We start from the raw sequence: 21,385 nt of genomic DNA, 5'->3' as shown, positions 1-21,385 counted from the left end.
GTAACGGGAGCTCACCCCGTTACGCGGCACTAGGGATTCGAACTGCTGAACTGCCGACCTTTTGATCAGCAAGCTCAGTGTCTTAGCCACTGAGCCACCGCATCCCTACCGCTAATGATCTTAGGCTGCATCTATTATTCATGGTTACTTCTATAAAAGTTGGATTAATTCTGTGGTGTGACTTAACGCTGCAGATAGATGCATCCATACCTCTCTAAAAATTCTCTCCTAGTTCGTTCCATGTAAACATTCATAAAAGAAAAACAGTGTGGATGGACGCTATATAGGTAATCCTCAGCCTACAACCGATCACTTAGCAACTATTCCAGGGGTGAAATGCTCCCGGTTCTGACTGGATCGCCTGATCCGGTAGCGATGGCGGTAGGTGGTTCAGAGAACTGGTAGCAAAAATCCCTGCCCCCCCATGCCCAGCTGAGCTGCGCGATCCTCAGAGGCTTTTTAAAAAAACTTTTAAAAGCATTTTTTCTTTGGCCGAAAAAATGCTTTTAAAAGTAAAAAAAAAAGAGCCTCTGATGATCGTGCAGCTCAGCTGGGATCATCAGAAGCTTTTAAAAGCATTTTTTTCTACAACCTCTTTGGCTGAAGAGGTTACAAAAAAATGCTTTTAAAAGGTTCTGACGATCCCAGCTCAGTTGCCTGATCGTCAGAGGCTTTTTTTTTCTTTTAAAAGCAAAAAAAAAAAAAGCTTTTAAAAGAAAACAAAAGCCTCTGACAATCAGGCAACTCTGCTGGGATCGTCAGAGCCTTTTAAAAGCATTTTTTTTCGGCTGAAGAGGTTGTAAAAAAAGTTGGCCACGCCCACCCAGTCACATTACCCCCCCGCCCCCTCACACACACACCAAGCCACGCTCACAGAACCGGTAGAAACAAATTTCACATTTCACCACTGAACTATTCAAAGTTACACCAGACCTAACCAGGGCAATTTATAATCCAGATTTGAAGTTATAATGGCCACTCTGCTCTCTATGATCACTTGATTACATTTTGGCCACTTGGCAAGCAGGCTGCATTTAATTTGGGGGCTGACTTTCTAGATTTGAGCCTGAACTGCTAAGAAAATATAGAAATGCATAAACAAGCAGAGAATGTAATTTTTTTTTTTCGAAAAGTCCTTTCCGAACCTGTTTTGGTACCATTAACAACCTAGTTTCTGATTTTTTGGGTTTTGTGGAGCTTGGTTTACTTCTGTTTTAGCATATTTCTTGGCAAACTCAAACTTTTCCCAGTGTTTTATCATCCTGAAAATCAATAGTGTACTCAATTAACATACCATCCTTTTTATTTCAGAATAAATAACTTTCTGTTTTAGATAGGTAAAGTACATCTCAAAAATTAAATGGAGATAACTTTTTTTTGGAACTGAAAGAAATCCAAAGAATAGGATAGTACTTTTAAGGAACGTGAACATTCCTTGAATTCTACATAAGTGTAGACTTCTGATATATCAAAAGATGTAATACAATTTTGTAACAGATCTCTGTTTGGAAGGTTATTTTTCTGCATTCTATATGCTTCTGCGCTTGTCGTATTTACACATGCAATAAATGTACATACATAATATACATACATCAAATCCCATCTGGATTTAACAGACATTCTCATTTAACAGACCCCCTCATTTAACAGACCCCCTTTCCTCCCATTTGATCAAGGGATTATTGTATCCCCAAAGAGAAAAGTCTATTTATTACAGTTCTCTAATTGTACTTGATGGCTGAAGATGTGGTTTTCAGGTAGAAACTACAATTGTGTTCTGATTTACCAGGCAATAAGTTCAATTACTAGCTGCTATGAAGTAGCATGCTGGTTGGGATATTCTGGGAGTTGAAATCCACAAATCTCAATGTTGCCAAGCTTGAACAAGGCTTTGAGGTACCATAATTGTTTTATTTTCCTGTGTTGGACATGGCTACTTGGCTGGAAATAATCACTGTAAGAGTTTCTTTACTTTTACAGAAGAATTTAGGAGTCTTTGTGGAATTTTCATTGGTCCCAGTAACATTATTGGTTGATATGAATTTTGGATGAATTTAGTTAGTATTTTTAGAACTGAACAATGTTGGTTTATGAGTTTTAGCTGGGATTAATTTTAAGAGCAATTGTAGTAAAGCGATTAGAGCAGTTCTGTGCTTCAACTTCATTAAACCCATTGCAGTTCTATTTCAATATGACAGATTAGGAAAACCTGGATTAAAGTATTGGACTGAAATTTAGAATCTGAAATTTAGAAAGACCCAGATTCTAATCCCTACTCAGTTCACGAAGTGATCTTTTGATCCACCACTTCTCTTTAATCCTCTCATGGGTTTATTAAGAGAGCGAAAATAGAAAGGAATCGAGTATAAAATATTGAAGGAAAGAATGGCGGGAGAAGAAGGAGAGTGCAAAATTTGGCTTGAAACTCAACATTATGAAAACTAAGATCTTGGCATCTGGCCCTCTTAATTCCTGGCAAATAATTTAGATGGGGAAGAAATAGAGGTAGTGACAGATTTTATTTTCCTGGGCACTAAGATCACTGCAGATGGGGACTGCAGCCAAGATATTAAAAGATGCTTGCTCCTGGGGAGGAAAGCTATGGCAAATCTAGACAGCATTCTAAAAAGCAGAGACATCACCCTGCCAACAAAAGTGTGTATAGTTAAGGCTATGGTTTTCTCAGTTGCAATGTATGGCTGTGAAAGTTGGACCATAAGGAAGGCTGAGCTCCAAAGAATTGAGGCTTTTGAACTATGGTGCTGGTGAAGACACCTATGAGTCCCTTGGATTGCAAGGCGATCAAACTGGTCAGTCCTAGAGGAGATCAACCCTGACTGCTCTTTAGAAAGCCAGATCCGGAAGATGATACTCAAATACTTTGGCCACTTAATGAGAAGGAAGGACTCACTGGAGAAGAGCCTAATGCTGGGAACGATTGAGGGCAAAAGAAGAAGGGGACGACAGAGAATGAGGTGGCTGGATGGAGTCACTGAAGCAGTAGGTGTGAGCTTAATTGCACTCCAGAGGATGGTAGAGGACAGGAAGGCATGGAGGAAGGTTGTCCATGGGGTTGCAATGGGTCTGACACGACTTCGCAACTAACAACAACAAAGTCAAGGACCGCCTGTAAATAGGATGGAACTGGGGAAAATGGAAGAATTTACAACCTGGGAGTCCTTTGTGCTTGTGTTTTTCGATGTAAGGGTGTACCTTCCTTTTTCTCCCCTTCCTTGAATACAACAGTCCTCTTGTTTGGCAGCCCAATTTGGGATCTAATAATCCTGCTATAATTAGCACATTCAGTTAGCAACATTGCCTGAAGCCGAAGTTGCAGCTGCTGTTTTCAGTCAGCTGGTGATGAACATTTGTCATCGGCCCAACGCCTGGGAGTGACGCTTGTTCAGCTTGGCCAGATGGTAGACGAAGGAAATTTCCCCCACTGAAAGCTTGCCCCAAAATAACAGCTTCTCCATCCCCTCTCCTGCTCCTGGCCCCTGCGTCACCTCACTCTTTGTGAGCTGACAGCATGCCTTATTTTGCTTTGCCTGTTCTCCTTTCTTGTGCCATTTGGTGGCACCTCTCTTGATGACGCCACCAGTTTTAATTGCAAATTCTGATTCAGCTTCGAGGAGCTTCCAGCCCCTTAGAAGGAAAATAGGCTCTGCTCTCGACATTAGCATTTCTAAATCCGTGGAGTCCTTGATGCTCTCCGAGCTTGGCTTACAGATGTCCCAAAGCTGCTTTTCCAAAAGGCAACTGGACTTTTTAGGGTCCCCCCCCACTTGAAAACGTTTTGCTTCTCATCCAAGAGCTTCTTCAGATCAGAACTGAAAAAGCTTCTTGGATGAGAAGTGTAATGTTTTCAAGAAAAAAACCCAAGGAAGTCCAGTTTCCTTTTGGAAAAATAGTTTACTTTATTGTCATTGCACATCGTACAACGAAATTAAATGCCATCTTCAATGTACATTATAACTATACAAATAAAAACACAAACACACATCCTTCACATTCTATATAATTGAAATTGAAAACCCGATATTGCATTAATATTGCACTATACCTTAGAATTCAATATAGTTACTGCCCTGGGATAGAAGCTGTTTTTTCAGCCTATTTGTCCTTGTTTTTATTATCCTGTACCGTCTGCCAGATGGTAATAGTTCAAAAAGAGGGTGCCAGGATGAGATGGATCTTTAAGAATGTTTTGAACTTTCTAAAAGCAGCGGGAGATATAAAGCTCTTCCAAAGAGAGGAGAGGGTAACCAATGATCCTCTGGGCAATGACGTTGACCCTCTGGAGTGCTGTCCTATCTGCCACTGTGCAGTTGGCAAATTATAGACAGATGCAGTAAGTTAAAATACTCTCTATGGTGCAGCAGTAGAAGGCCATCAGCAGTTTTTCATTCAGTTGTTGTTTCCTGAGAAGTCTCGGGTAGTATAATCTCTGCTGGGCCCTTTTGACCAGTGCTGCAATGTGAGCGCCCCAGGTCAGGTCCTCTTTTATGATAACCCCCAGAAACTTAAAACTGGTCAATTGTTCCACTCAAAATAACTCAAAATAACTTTGGGAAAACCATGACCTGGATGATTGACAAGCTCCATAAACATTGGCTTACCAGATGTTTCATTACCTAACCTGTGTCTGATGATGGTACTTGATGATGGTACTTGATGATGGGTAATGAAACATTTGCAAGCCAACAGCCAAGCTCAGAGAGTGCCAAAGACTTGACAGTTCACTCCTGAGCTACAAATATTCTCTTCTTTTTGGCACTTCTAAATTCCTTTTAATGGAATTAGCTGATGGCAGTGGAACGTCTACGAAAGGAGAAACGGAACAGGGCTGTTATGATGATCTGTAGGCATTTTGAGGAGCTTGCCAATTTTGGAAAAGAAGCCTTTATTCAAAATAACTTCTGGGTCATACAAGTGTAAAGCCTTCTGGACAACTATCTAGTTATTTCTATATATAACATGGAAATATACATAGACACATGGGGCTACTTCTACTGTTTCATCACAAATGGAGAGAAGACTAAAACATATGAAGAACAGTGGTAGGAATTGGGTATGCCTAGTTTAATGAAAAGGAGGACATGGAGTGACATGATAGCAGTGTTTCAATATTTGAGGGGCTGCCACAAAGAAGAGGGGGTTTGTCCAAAGCACCTGAAGGCGGAACAAGAAGCAATGGATGGAAACTAATCAAGGAGGGAACCAACCTAGAACCAAGGAGACATTTCCTGACAGTTAGAACAATTAATCAATGGAACGACTTGCCTCCAGAAGTTGTGAATGCTCCAACACTGAAGATTTTTAAGAAGAGATTGGACAACCATTAGTCTCCTGCTTGAACAGGGGGTTGGACTAGAAGACCTCCAAGCTCCCTTCCAACTCTGTTATTCCGTTAAGCTATTTTAAAAGAAGTGGATTTCTGGTCCAGAGAACCCAGTGTTATTGGATTAAATAATTAGTCTTTTCTAATTGGATAATGAATGACTCATCAGATGTTGCTAGATATCCTTTAGAATAGCCATCAAAATAATATTTAACCCTCTGATTCGACTTCTCCTAGTACATTGTAATACAGATAATCTTTGGTTAGTGATAGCAATTAGGACCAGAGTTGCTTTCACTAAGTGATACAGTCATAAAGGTGACTTCATGTGACTGTGCTGCTTACTGTCAGTAATTCTAGTCCTAATTGTCGTCGCTAACGAAGGATTACCTGTCATAGTGTTCAAGGAGAAATACTATAGAATCAGAAGGTTAAATAATATTTGGATGGCCATTGACTTCTCCATTGACTTTGCTTGTCAGAAGCCAGCAAAGAAAATTGCAAATGGTGACAACATGACTATGGAATGACTATGCAACATTATAATTGACATTGTAATATGAACTCTGAGGACCAGTTGTAAGGATCACTCGTTTAGTGCCATTGCTGAACGAGTGGTTGTTAAGCAAGGACCAACTCTATTTTGTTTTGAGTTCTCAAAAAGTGATGGCGATGACATATGCCTAGAGAATTCATAAGTATCATTTTAAATAAAACTTATATGCATGTGCTCTATTCTCTGTGAAATTCCTCCAACGAATAGGGATTATGTAGAGCAGCCTTCACAAACTTGGTTATTTCAAGATGTGTTGGAACCACAATTCCTATATTCCCTGCCAATATAGCTATTGCCTGGGTAGGGATTATGGGGATTATGATCTTTAGAAAACTGAAGGATCCTGTATTGGTTTAGGGATACCTCTACATCATTCGAGAACATAGGCTTACGGGTACTGCCATATAGAGCCGTGGTGGCGCAGTGGTTAGAGTGCAGTACTGCAGGCTACTTCTGCTGATCACCGGCTGCAAGCAGTTTGGCAGTTTGAATCTCACCAGGCTCAAGGTTGACTCAGCCTTCCATCCTTCCAAGGTCGGTAAATTGAGGACCGAGATTGTTGGGGGCAAGAGGCTGACTCTGTAAACCACTTAGAGAGGGCTGTAAAAGCATTATGAAGCAGTATATAAATCTAAATGCTATTGCTATATAAACCTTGAATTTTTATTAATTGCTGCTCCAATTACAGGCTTCTTTGTATTTATAGATATAGCTGTAGGGTGGTTTCTGCTGCAATCTAATTTTTATAAAGTTTGTCTTTGCATAATGCAAGCAGGAGGGTGCATGTATATGGATCAATGGGTGGCAAAGCAAAATGACTGAAATAGCTATTTTGATTTTTTTTTAATTATCACATTTCCTTCAGGAGGTTAAAGCAGCATGCGGAGCACTGCCTGTTTCAGTTTTTCCTTACAGCATCAAATTCATGAGATAGACAGGGCTGAGAGAAAGTGAATAGCTCAAATTCACTCGACTTACGGCCCCAGTGGAGTCCAAAATTTCTAAGTTGCTAAGTGAGATAGTTGTTAAGTGAATTTTGTCCCATTTTATGACCTTGTCACAGCAGTTATGTGAATCACTGCAGTTGTTAGTAACACAATTATAAAGTGAATCTTGCTTCCCCATTGACTTTGCTTGTTAGTAGGTCACATTATTGTTATAATGTGAGGCCCTTTTGCCTCACATTATAATTACTGTCATAAATATGCCAAGTGTCCGAATTTTGATCACATAACTGTGAGGAATCTGCAATAGGTGTAAGTGTGAAAAACGGCCATCGCTTTTTTCAGGGCCATTGTAATTTTGAACATTAAATGACAGTTTAACTTTGAATGGTTGCTAAGCAACTGCTCGTAAATTGAGGACTACCTGTGCACTAAAAATGGAAAGATGCAGATCCAAGTCCACCAGTAAAGGTAGTTGCTTAGCAACCATTCAAAGTTAAACAGACCTCCCCAGGGCTACTTTCAATCGTATTTGAAATTCCAATGGTCCCACCACCCTCAGTCACGTGACTGTACTTTGGCCACAACCAGGCTGCATTTTCGGCCTTTTGCAGTGTCCTGCAGTCACATGATTGCATTTTATGCAAAAAATCAGGCATTTTTACACCTGTTTTTGGCAAACCCCTGCCAACTGATTCTCACACTTAATGACCTCAGTGTTTCGCTTAACACAAAATAAAAAGGTCGCAAAATCAGATTGTCAAAATGACTTTCCTAAATTATGATCTTGATGGGAGGCTCCGTTATGGTCATAACTTGAGGACTACCTGTAGTCCAATATCATAACCAGTGCCCTTCACTAACTCTCATTGTGATCTGGTCTTGAGAGTCAAAAGTTTCATAGAGTAGGGGCAGGGGTTGGGAGCTATGGCCCTTTTATGGTCTGTGGACTTCAACTCCCAGAATTCTTGAGCCAGTATGGCTGGCTGAGGAATTCTGGGAGTTGTAGTTTGCACGTCATAAGGGGGCTGTAGTTCCCCATCTCTGGATTAGGGAAAGCAAATAAGTGGAGGCCTCAACTGAATTAAAATTTTCCAACCATGAAGCTTTGGGGTTACCTTGAATCACTGTTTTTTTCTCAGTCTTGCCTAACATACAAGGCTGTAATATTGATAAAATGGAGAGTGACGTGTTCATTATATCTGGACATTTGTGGAGATAAACCAAATATATGTCTGTAATAACTAGTTCACTCTGTATGATATTTTCTGAGGATACTCTTCCCTCCTCCCCCCCGCTGAATATTTTTTCCTCAATGGTTAAAGACCAGGTTAATTTGCCTGGCGTTTTTCCAACTTGCTGGAGATCACCTTTGTTGGAATTTCTTCATTTGTGTGTAAAAATGTTGAGCACAATATTGATTTGAAACTTTGATAAGGAGGACCTGTCAGTTGGAGGTGTTTAGTACCCTAACATAGAAGGCACCCCATCTATCCCTTCCAAACCCTTGTTTTTTAGTTTGTTGTAATTATTGTTCTTTAGTTTGTTGTAATTATTATTGTAAGGGAAGCAATGGCTCAGTGGCTAAGACACTGAGCTTGTCGATCAAAAGGTTGGCAGTTCAGTGGTTCGAATCCCTAGTGCCGCGTAATGGGGTGAGCTCCCGTTACTTGTCCCAGCTTCTGCCAACCTAGCAGTTCGAAAGCACGTAAAAAATGCAAGTAGAAAAATAGGGACCACCTTTGGTGGGAAGGTAACAGCATTCCGTGCGCCTTTGGTGTTGAGTCATGCTGGCCACATAACCCCAGAGACGTCTTCGGACAGTGCTGGCTCTTCAGCTTTGAAACGGAGATGAGCACCACCCCCTAGAGTCAAGAACGACTAGCACATATGTGCGAGGGGAACCTTTACCTGTACCTTAATTATTGTAATTTTAATATGTTTTTATATATATATCTGTATATGTGTGCGTATCTATCTGTCTGCCTGCCTGCCTGCCTGTCTGTCTGTCTGTCTGTCTGTCTGTCTGTCTATCTATCTATCTATCTACACACACACACACTTATATTTACATTTACAGTTGCTCACCATTTGTTTTGCCTTGATGTACACGAGATGGGTAATATAGTAGATAAATAAATAAAAATAATGGATTTGAAGCTTTTGTGTATAGAAACCAATTATAAGAAAGGAATTGTTGCTTTAACGGGTGAATGGCTTTAACGGGTGAATTTTATCTCACTTTTTCCATCCCTCAATAGGCTAAGTAGGACTTTCAGGTTTCAGAGCTCTAGATGGGACAAAATGTACATGCACCTCTTAGAGCTCTCTTCAACAAAATGTCATTTTAGATACTCACCCCTCCACTTGCCATGGCGATTATTTTCACACTGATTTTAAATATCCAGCAGCTGACCTCACTTTCCCTTCCCTCCCTGGCCAGTATTTCTTTTAGCCACCTGATGATAGCGGACATCAAAACATTTGCCCATCCTTGTCCTTCCTTTTCCCCCATATTACTGTTTCCTCTAAAATATGACATCCCCTGATAATAAGCCCAATTGGGCTTTTGAGCACATGCACTAAAATGAGCCCCCACTGAAAATATTTAAACGCATGCACAGCCGGTCCCTGCTGTTTAGGGAAGAAAAAGAAAATGCACAGGTACCATATATGTGGTACCTTGCTCAATAGTAGTAACTGTGAGAGGAATTTTGGAGTCCTAGTGGACAACCGTTTAGATATGAGCCAGCAGTGTGCAGCAGCTGCCAAAAAAGCCAACACAGTTCTGGGCTGCATAAACAGAGGGATAGAATCAAGATCATGTGAAGTGTTAATACCACTTTATAATGCCTTGGTATGGCCACACTTGGAATATTGCATTCAGTTTTGGTCGCCACGATGTAAAAATGATGTTGAGACTCTAGAAAGAGTGCAGAGAAGAGCAACAAAGATGATTAGGGGACTGGAGGCTAAAACATATGAAGAACGGTTTCAGGAACTGGGTATGTCTAGTTTTATGAAGAGAAGGACTAGGGGAGACATGATAGCAGTGTTCCAATATCTCAGGGGTTGCCACAAAGAAGAGGGAGTCAAACTATTCTTCAAAGCACCTGAGGGAAGAACAAAAAGCAATGGGTGGAAACTAATCAAGGAGAGAAGCAATTTAGAACTAAGGAGAAATTTCCTGACAGAACAATTAATAAGTGGAACAACTTGCCTGCAGAAATTGTGAATGCCCCAACACTGGAAATTTTTAAGAAGATGTTGGATAACCATTTGTCTGAGGTGGTGTAGGGTTTTCTGCCTGGGCAGGGTGTTGGACTAGAAAATCTCCAAGGTTCCTTCCAACTCTGTTATTCTATTCTATTCTATTCTATTTCCTCTGGTTTCCTCCAAGTGCCCCAAAATAATAACCCCCGAAAATAAGGCCAAACACTTATTTCGAGGTTCAAAAAAATGTAAGTCAGGGTCTTATTTTCAGGGAAACACCATAGCTTTTTGTGCCAGCTAAACAGCAGAACTGATCCTCTGTTCCACAGGAAAAGAAGTCAAGGCATTATAACTCCTAACATTATATGTCCTCACCTTCTGGATAGAGATGAGATTTCCTGAAACTGGAGACAGAACTCAAAGGTGCTTTTTCCAAACAGTAACTGGACTTTTTTTTGGTTTTTCTCTTTGAAAACATTTTGCTTCTCATCCAAGAAGCTTCTTCAAGAAGTTTCTTTGAAAATGTTTTGGTTCCTATCCAAGAAGCTTCTTCAGAAGAAGCTTTTTGGATGAGAAGCAAAACGTTTTCAAAGAAAAAAACCCAAGAAAGTCCAGTTACCATTTGGAAGAAGCCCCTTTGGATCAAGCCAGGATGATTATGAATCACCACAGACACTGGAGGTAGAAGTATCTGCTAACAGGAAACTTTTCTCGAAAAAGCACTGTGGAATTTTCTTTTCTTCTGGAAAAAGATCTAAATTAACAGGCAATGACAATAATCTCAGATAGGTATATGCCTTGCATGTGAAATGGGCCTTATTGTGTGTTGAGGAACAGTGAGGAGCAACCGGATGTCTTTCGGCTAGAGCTAAGCACAGGTAAAGCTAGGATGAGATGCTTTTAGAAGTATCTGGGCATGTGGTGTTTGCTGCAGATGACTTGGGGTGTGTGTTTTCTGACTTCACCTCCATGCCCATAAATGAGTATTTCAGCTGTAATCACAACATGTCATTAGCAATTCTTTACAGGACTAAAGGCACATCTCCATGAGCACCCTTAATTTGGTTCAGGAATCAGCAACCTGTGGCTCTGGAGCCGCATGTGGCTCTTTCATCCCTCTGCTGCGACTCCCTCTCTCCGGTTGGCTCCACAATTGATAGGGCTTTCGGTTAGGACAGATAGAGGAAAAAGGGTGCTGCACTTGGAGGAGACTCTATAGTGGGGGAACCAACTTCTAGTCAGCAGAGGAAAAAGAACGCCTTGTTAGGAGGAGACTATGATGGGGGAACCAGACTTCCGGTCGGTTCCAGAATTGAATGGGGGCTTCCGGTTAGGACCTTTGTGGCTATTTGAGTGTTTAAGGTTATCGACCCCTGATCTAGTTAATGCAGTTTTTTTCTTCTTCAATAATGTTTTGTCTTTCTCTCTCTCTTGACAGATCTTGAATCTAACAGCGATTTAAATAATGATGATTATGAATATGAGGATGAAGCTAAACTTGTTATATTTCCAGACCACTACGAAATCCCTTTACCCAATATAGAAGAACTGCCAGCACTGGTGAGTGAATGAGAGAATGGGATAGCCAAAAAGAGAAATAAAAAGGACTGACATTGGCTTTGTGGATTTAAGGAAGTCAATTGCCTCATTCAACATACAAGAAAACTTGTATAGACTTGTTACTGCCAACACAAATTATTATACTTGCCAAAGGTATATAATGTCATTCAAAAATGGCCAACTATAAGATTCTGAAATCTTTTTTTTTAAATTACATCTGTTTATTCTATCTGCATACCATTTTATCAATACAAACCAGCGTGGATTAAAAACTGATGATCAGCAATGTCCATAATAAAAATATTCCTGCAAATGCTCTATGGAAAGTTTTCTTTAGTAGCTTCCAGAAGATCAGAAAAGATGGAGCAAGTCTTAATTCTAAGGGGAAGGAACAGGTAGTCCTCAATTTAAAACAGTTTGTTTAGTGACCATTCAAATTTGCACAACGGCACTGAAAAAAATGACATGACCTTTTTTCCCCATAGTTATGACTGTTGCCGCATCTCCGTGTTCATGTGATCAAAATTTGGACACTTGGCAACTGATTCATATTTATAATGATTGTTCCTAACTTAACAACCACAGTGATTCACTTAATAGCTGTGGCAAGAAAGGTCGTAAAATGGGGCAAAGCTCACTTAACAACTGTTAAATTGCAACAGAAATTATGGGCTTAATTGTGGTCATAAGTCAAGGACTATCTGTGTTTTTTTTTTTTTTTTTAAATTTGATTTATATGCCGCCCTTCTCCGGAGACTCAGGGCGGCTTACAATGCGTTAAGCAATAGCCTTCATTCTTTTGTATATTTTATACAAAGTCAGCTTATTGCCCCCACAAACTGGGTCCTCATAGTGTTCCACAACACTAGAGCAGAAATTGAGAAATAGCACCTCCTGGCCTCCAATTTCTGTTACTTCACCCAAGGTTCTTCTGGGAAAGATATACTGGATGGATAATCTAATCCACACAGAAAAAGGTGCTCCTACAGATACTTGGATACCAAGCCATGTATGTGTTTATGTTGCTGTCTCTAAGAATTCTTAGTTAGCCTCAATGGTCATTGAGGAAATGTGAGCTAATGCTTACAGTTTAAGATGTCTAGAGAGTATCTTTGAGAGCGCAAGTATTTATTTTCATGATCTCAGCTAAATTTTGTACAAAACCACCCATAGTTTCTATTCTGTTGCATGTCAGGTTTTTGTCATTTCAGCAGAGAAAGAGAAAGGCAGTGACATTTCTACATGGGTAGATGTTTAAAAATCTTTGCACGCTGGCTGGGGAATTCTGGGAGTTGAAGTCCACACATCTCCAAGTTGCCAAGGTTGAGAAAGTAACTGGCTAACTGTGTGTATTGTGAATGACAGATTCACTGATGTCAATTCATACCTCTCTATTGAATTCACTAGGTAACTTTAAGCAAATCAGTGTTTTTCAACCATAATTCCACTATTAATTTGCAGTTTCTGGATGCAGTTAGGATAATTTGTACAACAACTGAAAGGATTACTGGAATTATGTGAGGATAGCAATGGGTCCTCCAGAGCAGGGGTCACCAACCTTTCGGACATCAGGGACCACTAAATTCATACTTTTAAATTCCGCAGACCTCTAATATGATCTGCCTAATGACCAGTTGGGTGGGCGTGTCTAGGTGGTCATGTGAGTGGGTGCGAGTGGCCAGCTCCTCATCTCCCCGCCCGGGCTCCTTAGGCCCCCAACAGGAAGCAGTTGTTGGAGCTAAGCAGTCACCACGAGAAAGAGTTGGCAAAACAGCTCAGTTCAAATTGGAACTGACCAAGGAGGCTCAGCAGAAGCACCTAACTGAGGACTATGAGCATAGGCTTTCCAAGTAGAGGGAAGACCTGCGGGGGTGCAAGGCCAGGTACCAGCGCCTGGAGGCTCAGCGGGGTGAGATGGTCAGCCAGTTCCAGGCCATGATGCAGCCCCACTGGAACGAGACCCTCCAGCTCTTTGCCACCACAAAAAAACCGCAAAGGGGGAGACTCTCTGCAGTAACACAAGCGTTCATTGCACGTATCCGGCCCAGGGGCTATAATTGAGAACTCCTGATTTAGTGCAATATTAAAAATGCAAATAATTTTTCTATGGACCATCAAAATTTTCTCGCAGACCACCAGTGGTCCACGGACCACCAGCTGCTACAGAGAAGTACCTGAAATTTTTACTATTGTTAGTGTTCTTGGTTACAAGCCAGCAAAAAAAAAAAAAAAAAAAAAAAAGACAGGACATGACAGGACAGAACCAGTTGATCATTCTGTCTTCCTTTGAGGTTCAGCTAAATCTTTGCTCCACTCCAGGTGACAATAGCTTGCGATGCAGTCTTGAGTTCGAAATCTCCCTACAGAAAGCAAGACCCAGACTCGTGGGAAGAAGAGCTGCAAATCTCCAAACATGCCAACACTCTGGTGCAAATGGACAATGGGGTCAGGATCCCACCAAGGTGAGATCATTGTGTTTTATGCACAAAGAAATGAATTATTGAAGGAAGGAAAGGAAGGAAGGAAGGAAAGAAAGAAGAGGGAGTGGGAAGGAAAGAAAGAAAGAAGAAAGGGGAAGGGGAAGCAAAGCAAAGCAAAGAAGGAAAGGAAAGGAAAGGAAAGGAGGAAAGGAAAGGAAAGGAAAGGAAAGGAAAGGAAAGGAAAGGAAAGGAAAGGAAAGGAAAGGAAAGGAAAGGAAAGGAAAATTTATGTTTCTCTATTTAAGTAAAGAAATATCTCTGAAATGATGACCCAGTGGGGCACGGATTCTCTAGCAGTAATGAAAAGGAATCTGTTCTGGTGATATTCTAAAGGGCTCCTGGCATAGATAGAGAATGCACAGTTGTCAGTTCAGAACTTTCTGAATTGATGATGGGATTGGGAGTGGAGTGATTGGGACTCTGATCCTTGATGGCTGAGTGGCAAAATATATTTCTGTTTCCTTGAGTAGATAAATAAACCTGTGTTTAGTATAAAAGAAGTAATCTTAAATTAACTCAGTACAGGTAGCCCTCAACTTATCTCTTGTAACATATATAAGTAACTTCTATTAGAGAACTACAGGTTTGAAAGATCAGTGGGATGGATTCCCTAAAACAGAAAAATCAGGCGATCGTTTTGCTAACCCAATCCCTGGTAGCTCTAAAGCTGGAGTCAACTTCAAGCTGACTGTTTGACTCTGGCAATTTATTTTTCAGTGGCTGGAAGTGCTCCAAGTGTGACTTACGGGAGAATCTTTGGCTAAACCTCACTGATGGATCGATACTTTGCGGCAAATGGTTCTTTGATGGCAGTGGAGGAAACGGACATGCGCTCGAACATTACAAGGAGATGGGTTATCCCTTAGCAGTGAAGCTTGGAACGATTACTCCTGATGGTGCAGGTGAGTGAAAGCAATAGCAATAACACTAAGACTTACATATTGTATTGTAAAGTTTATTGTCATTGTAAGTATATACACAGTATACCTATACAATGAAATTCACATCGCACCCAGAGACCAAGGCTAACACACATGACAATCCCCAGACACACCCACACCCACCAAAAATTCTCCACCCCTAAACCTGTTGTGGCCCATCAGCGGCCTGTGCGGATTGTAGCTGATTCTGACAGTGAGGAGGCTGGTGTGATGCTGCGCCAGCAGCCTGTGCAGTTGGCACTCGAGTCAGACAATGAGGAGGCTGGAGAAGATGTGGTGCCAGAGGCAGGGATTCAGCCAGGGCCTTCAGAACCTCCAGAAGCTTCTTTAAGTGAAGAGGACAAAGGGGAGGAGCCTCTTCTCGATGCACGAGCGCACAGAGCTGCCAAAAGGCAGGAGTGGCTACTCAGGAGGAGGTCTCCTCAAGAGTAAGGCTTGGGGCTAATTAGCCACTCCCTTAGCCTATTTAAGGAGGAACGCTGACTGAAGCAATTTGTAGGGAACAACTTTAGTTCACTCTACTTCGTATCTGCAAAGTAAAGTGTGGATTTTGCGGATTCTCTGCAAAATTGCTTCTGGGCTTTCTGCCAACCTTAGTAAGATTGTGATTACTTTATCTTTGGTTTCTTGTAGGCTGTTAAGAAAGTTTATTAACAGCCTTTGTTTTGAAAAAGACTGAGTTATTTTAGTAAATTAAATTTTGTACAAACTTTGTGTGTGCTGTGTTCTTTGGGATCCGTAGCTGGGGCAGAACAAAACCACCCAAGATCCACACAGCAGACCACTTCATAGTGCTTTTACATCCCTCTCTAAGCAGTTTACAGAGTCAGCCTATTGCCCCCAACAATCTGGGCCCTCATTTTACCCACCTCGGAAGGATGGAAGGCTGAGTAAACCTTGAGCCGGTGAGATTTGAACTGCTGAACTGCAGCTAGCAGTCAGCTGAAGTAGCCTGCAGTACTGCACTCTAACCACTGTGTCATCTCGGCTCCTGTCACTTGTGTTGATGATCATCAGCAAGCCTTTTGATCTCTGTTCTTTGTTTTTTACTAGCACCGTAGATGTAGTTACCAATGTCCCAAAAGTGCTTTTTCAAAAGGGACTTGTTTTTCTTGGAAGACATTTCGCTTCTCATCCAAGAAGCTTCCACAGAACTGAAGAAGCTTCTTGGATGAGAAGCGAAACGTCTTCCAAGAAAAACAAGAAAGTCCAGTTGCCTTTTGAAAAAGCATCTTTGGGACAGCCATGACCTTAATGACTGAGAGCTTCCATAAACATGTAGTTACCAGTGGATTTGCCAAGTCTGGATTAACCTGGAAAAAGCAGGAAATCCCAGATTAGACTAGGAAATGTTAAAAAATTACACAAAATACAGTAACAAGATATTCCTACAGAGTCACTAAGAAAACTGGCTGGACCCTCCAATGTAATTTCTAAAACTAGGGCTTGAATCTAGGGATACTGTTTTATACAGGTAGTCCTTGACTTGTGACCATAATGGAGCCTAAATTATAATGGTCCTAAGTTGTAGCAGTCATAAAATGGTTGGTCATGTGACCTACCTGATTTTACAAGGTTTCTTGCAGCAGTCATTAAGTGAATTCTGTGGTTGTGAAGTGAACCTGTTGTTCACTGTAGGGCAGTTTTGCTGAAAACTGGAAGTTAGTGCCGGTTTTTGCAAAGCCATCGTTAAATGCAATTATGTGACTTCTTGTTGCAATAATGCAAACTAAGAAAAATCATGTGGTTTTTATACTTTGTTGTGTTTTTCCTCATAGTTTATGAGGACTGTATTAGATAAGTGTCCAATAGACACTTTCTCTAAAACTCACTGGTATTATTGGAATTCAAGTGGCTTCTGTTATTTTTTTATGGTTCTTTTTTCTTATGCTGTAAGTAGAGGAGGAAAGTTAGGACTGTCAAGGAAATGAATTCTGAATCTCATTTGTATGAAATTAGAATGTATATAATACAGTAATTACATCCTTTTCCTAAATTTATGAAGCATTCTGGACTGCTGGGGGTTAAATGCCTGAGATGTTTTTGAACTGAATTATTTATTTATTTTTTGGACCTCTAAGGCAATCTTAACTCCTGGCAATTGTGGTTTGCCTTCTTCATTCTAGGGCTGAGAGACCAGAACTGGTCCAAAGTCACTCAATTGACTTTGTGCCTAAGGTGGAACTAGAACTCACAGACTCCCAGTTTTTAGCTTGGTAACTTAGCCTCTATACCAAATTGGCTGTCTTTTGAACTTAGACTCTCTTAAATAGAAATTAGTGTGTGCACTTTTAAAGCAAAGATGCTGGACAAACCAAACTGTGTAGAGATATCAGAGGAACTACGTAAGTCTGCATATGTGGACTTCAAAGGAAAAGACGCTGGGAAAATTTTCACATACATTTGAACATTCTGTAGTTGCAAAGTTGACCAATTATCTCTCTTTCAAAGCCAAAGTGCTTTGTGTCTTTTTTCATCACTGCACAAAACAGATGTTATATTCAGAGAATTGACTTCCTAGCCAGTTTTTAAAAAGATTTTTTGTCTCATTTTTTCCATACGCAATTCAAGGTGGTTGAACGTATCTAAGATTCTTTTCTCCTCCTTTTTCTCCACAATAACGACCCTGTGAGGTGAGATGGGCTAAGAGACGTGACTGGCCCAAAGTTAATTTTAAGGCCAAAGGTTTTCATGCCTAAGACGAGACTAGAATTAGAATATCATCAGGAAATTCCAGACTGTGGAGTAGATGAAAAAAATTGAAAATAGAAATGAAAGCTACATGTCGCTGTGAATCAAATGCCGGGGCATATCCTTATTCACACCAGAAGACAAGTACAGGTAGTTCTCGACTTACAACGGTTTATTTAGTGGTCGTTTTTTGTTTTTTTTTAATTTGATTTATATGCCGCCCTTCTCCGGAGACTCAGGGCGGCTTACAATGCTTTAAGCAATAGCCTTCATTCTTTTGTATATTTTATACAAAGTCAGCTTATTGCCCCCACAAACTGGGTCCTCATTTCACCTACCTTAGAAAGGATGGAAGGCTGAGTCAACCTTGAGCCTTGGAGAGATTCGAACCAGCAGAAATTGCAGGCAGCTGTGTTAATAACAGGGTGCACTAAACCCTTGTACTATCAAGGCTCTTTAAAATTACAACAGGACTGAAAAATGTGAGTGATGATTGTTTTTCATAGGTACGACCTTTGCAGGATCCCCATGATCATGTGATCAAAATTCAGATGCTTGTCATATGGATGGTCTTTGCTGTGTCCCAGGGTCATGTGATTACCTTTTGCGACCTTCTGACAAGCAAAATCAGTGGGAAAGCCAGATTCACTTAACAACCAGGTTATTAACTTATCAACTGCAGTGATTCACTTAATAACTATGGCAAAAAAAAAAGTTGTAAAATGGGGCAAAACTCACTTAATAACATAAATTTTGGGCTCAGATGTGTTTGTAAGTCAAAGATCCAGTGAAGCTTTATACCTGAATGAGGACTTGTGTTCTGACTGGTCTCTCTCAACCTTAGCAACATTTAAGATGTGGGGACTTCCAACTTCCAGAATTCCCCAGCCAGCCTGCTGCCTGAGGAATTCTAATAGTTGAAATCCAGACATTTAAAGTTGTCAAGGTTGAGAAACGCTGGGTTAGACGAAATCCAAAACAACAATCTGACCTCAGTGGGACTTCAGTAGAGACAAACAATTTGCAGTGTTGCTATGTTAAGATTTTTGGTTGTATGGTGTTCTGTTGAGGGTAATTCTTTGTCACTTCTCTCTAGCTAGCCATTGGTTACTCTTAAAAATATCCACGCAGGGTTCATTTAAAGCCACACTGACGCAGAAGAGTTGACTGGTGTCATGCTGCATCGTGACTTCACTGAATAAGCATGAGGCCTCTCTGAATTTACATTTATAGAAGGGAACAATAACTCGCAGTGAGAAACAGGCTTTCTTAAATTGGAATCCCAGCAAAAGGCCATGTGGTGTATCTATAAATGCCAATGGCATTATTCTAGGTGGCCACGGGGAGGGAGAATGCTTGGCTTGATAAATGGCTTGGCAGAAGAATAAGTAGAGGGTTTTTTTTTACCCCAATGCCAAGCAATGTACTTTCTGAAAAATGGAATGGAATGGAATAGAAGGGAAGGGAAGGGAAGGGAAGGGAATAATAACTTTATTGTCACTTTGAATGTACATTAATCAGCATACATTAAAATGAAATTTCATTGCAGAAAGCTCAAACTGCCCAATGTACTTTCTGAAAAATGGAATGGAAGGGAAGGGAAGGGAGGGGAGGGGAAGGGAAGGGAAGGGAGTGGAGTGGAGTGGAATGGAGTGGGGTGTGGTGTGGTGGGGTGGGGTGGGATGGGACGGGATGGGATGGGACGGGACGGGACGGGATGGAACGGAATGGAACGGAACAGAACAACAGAACAGAACAGAACAGAACAGAATAGAATTCTTTATTGGCCAAGTGTGATTAGACACACAAGGAATTTGTCTCCGGTGCATAAGCTCTTAGTATACATACCGGTACAAGCAACAAGTCATTATTATCATGAAATACATTCTCATCATAAGATACATTATTATCACCATAAGATATATTCATCAGAAATCATAAGATGCAACACTTACTGGTGGTCATAGGGTACGAAATAAGCAATCAACATAAATCATACTAGGAAACTAAATAAAACAATATAAGTTGTAAAATATAAGCAACAAAGTTATACTGTAGTCATAAGAGGATAAGGAAATAGGTAATAGGCAAGATGAGAAGGATAATAGTAATACAGCCCTACTAGGTAGTTTGACAGTGTTATGGGAATTAGTTGTTTAGCATAGTGATGGCACAGAGGGGGAAACTGTCCTTGGGTCTAGTTGTTTTGGCGTGCAATGCTCTATAGCGTTGTCTTGAGAGAAGAAGTTGAAACAGTTTATGTCCAGGATGGCTGGGGTCTGTAGACATTTTCACAGTCCTCTTTCACCCTACATGATGACAATGATGTTATCCATTCAGTCATGTCTGACTTTTGGTGATTGTATGGGCCAGGTCTCTCCACATCTTCCGATCTTGCACTATTTCTATGAGTTTTTCTATGCTCTGGCTGGTAGCAGCTTTGATGGTATCCAGTCACCATATTTTTGACAGCCTGCTTTCCTTCTACCAATGACTCTTCCAAACATAAATTGCTTTCTTCAGCGCATTACCCCGCGTGACATGGGCAAAGTAAGTGAGATGCAGTTTGGTGATTTTGCCTTCTAGTGACATGTCTGCTGTTATGTGCTCCATGGAGTACTTCTTCTTACTCACCTTTGCTGTCCAAGAAATACAAAGGAGACTTTTCCTTCAGCGTGACAGCTCAAACAAATAAATATAGGCATAGAAGGATTCAAATACATAGAAGAGTTCAAATTTGAAATGCTATCGCTGATAAAATGTTTTATGTTCTGTTATTTAGCTTAAGGGGATTTTAGCAATGAAGCAAAAACATTAAAAAAGTTGCAGGAGATCCAAAAATATCTAGTCCATTCTTCCTTTGATTGATTTGCTGAGATCTGCTGTTTACAACATTATGGTTGTTGCCGGAAAAATATCCTAATGGGAATCATGAACTATTCGTCATCGAGAGTATGGTCATGATGAGCAGAAGAGGACGTATTTGTTATTGCTGTATTTGATCTTCCTGTCAATATTCCCAGTTGTAGTTGAGTCTCTATCCCTCCAGCAAGAACATTTTTTGTTTGATCATTTGCAAGTATTAAGGACCCAAGAGAAAAAAAAAATCCACATCAGCCAGATTCTATATCTTGCTCTGAGATAAAAAAAACAGATGTGGATGTAAAGCCAACAGGTGTCAGTTTAATTTAAGGTGACTTGCAACTCGGGTGGGAGTGCGGGAAGATCCCTTGCAGGGTCGAGCTGAGGATTTTGTGCAATTCTTGCATGATAAAGTCGCTCAGATTCGGGAAGGCTTGGACTCTGACTGGGTGAGTCCGGGGAGGGAGACGGGGGTGAGTCTTGAGAATATTATCTGGGAAGAGTTTGACCTCATGGCTCCTGAGGATGTGGACAGGATTCTGGGTAGGCTTAGTGCTGCCACATGTTTATTGGACCCGTGTCCCTCCTGGTTGGTACTGGCCTCCCGGGAGGTTACACGAGGCTGGCTCCAGGGGATTATAAATGCTTCTTTGAGTGAGGGTGCCTTTCCCGCCACCTTGAAAAAGGCGGTGGTGAGGCCCCTCCTCAAGAAACCATCTCTGGACCTGGCTGTATTAGAAAATTACCGTCCGGTCTCCAACCTTCGTTTTGTGGCGAAGGTTGTCAAGAATGTGGTG

General features: G+C 40.9%; 1 protein-coding gene across 4 annotated transcripts in view; it reads left to right on the top strand.

The window, feature by feature from the left end:
- The window catches only part of USP13 (ubiquitin specific peptidase 13), a 111,988-nt gene that overhangs the window by 43,923 nt on the left and 46,680 nt on the right, over positions 1 to 21,385 (top strand). For all 4 annotated transcript variants that reach the window (XM_070946346.1, XM_070946345.1, XM_070946348.1 and 1 more), the window contains exons 4-6: positions 11,493 to 11,614; positions 13,934 to 14,076; positions 14,812 to 14,996. In XM_070946346.1, coding sequence (XP_070802447.1) covers positions 11,493 to 11,614; positions 13,934 to 14,076; positions 14,812 to 14,996 — 450 coding nt within the window. The remainder of the gene's footprint in view (positions 1 to 11,492; positions 11,615 to 13,933; positions 14,077 to 14,811; positions 14,997 to 21,385) is intronic.

This window comes from Pituophis catenifer, unplaced genomic scaffold (assembly GCF_029215685.1).
Source record: "Pituophis catenifer annectens isolate HBS135680 unplaced genomic scaffold, rPitCat1.0.hap2 SCAF_6, whole genome shotgun sequence".
Classification (NCBI taxonomy): domain Eukaryota; kingdom Metazoa; phylum Chordata; class Lepidosauria; order Squamata; family Colubridae; genus Pituophis; species Pituophis catenifer.
Note: the sequence above shows the minus strand (reverse complement) of the source record. Positions and strands in the feature narration are given on the sequence as shown.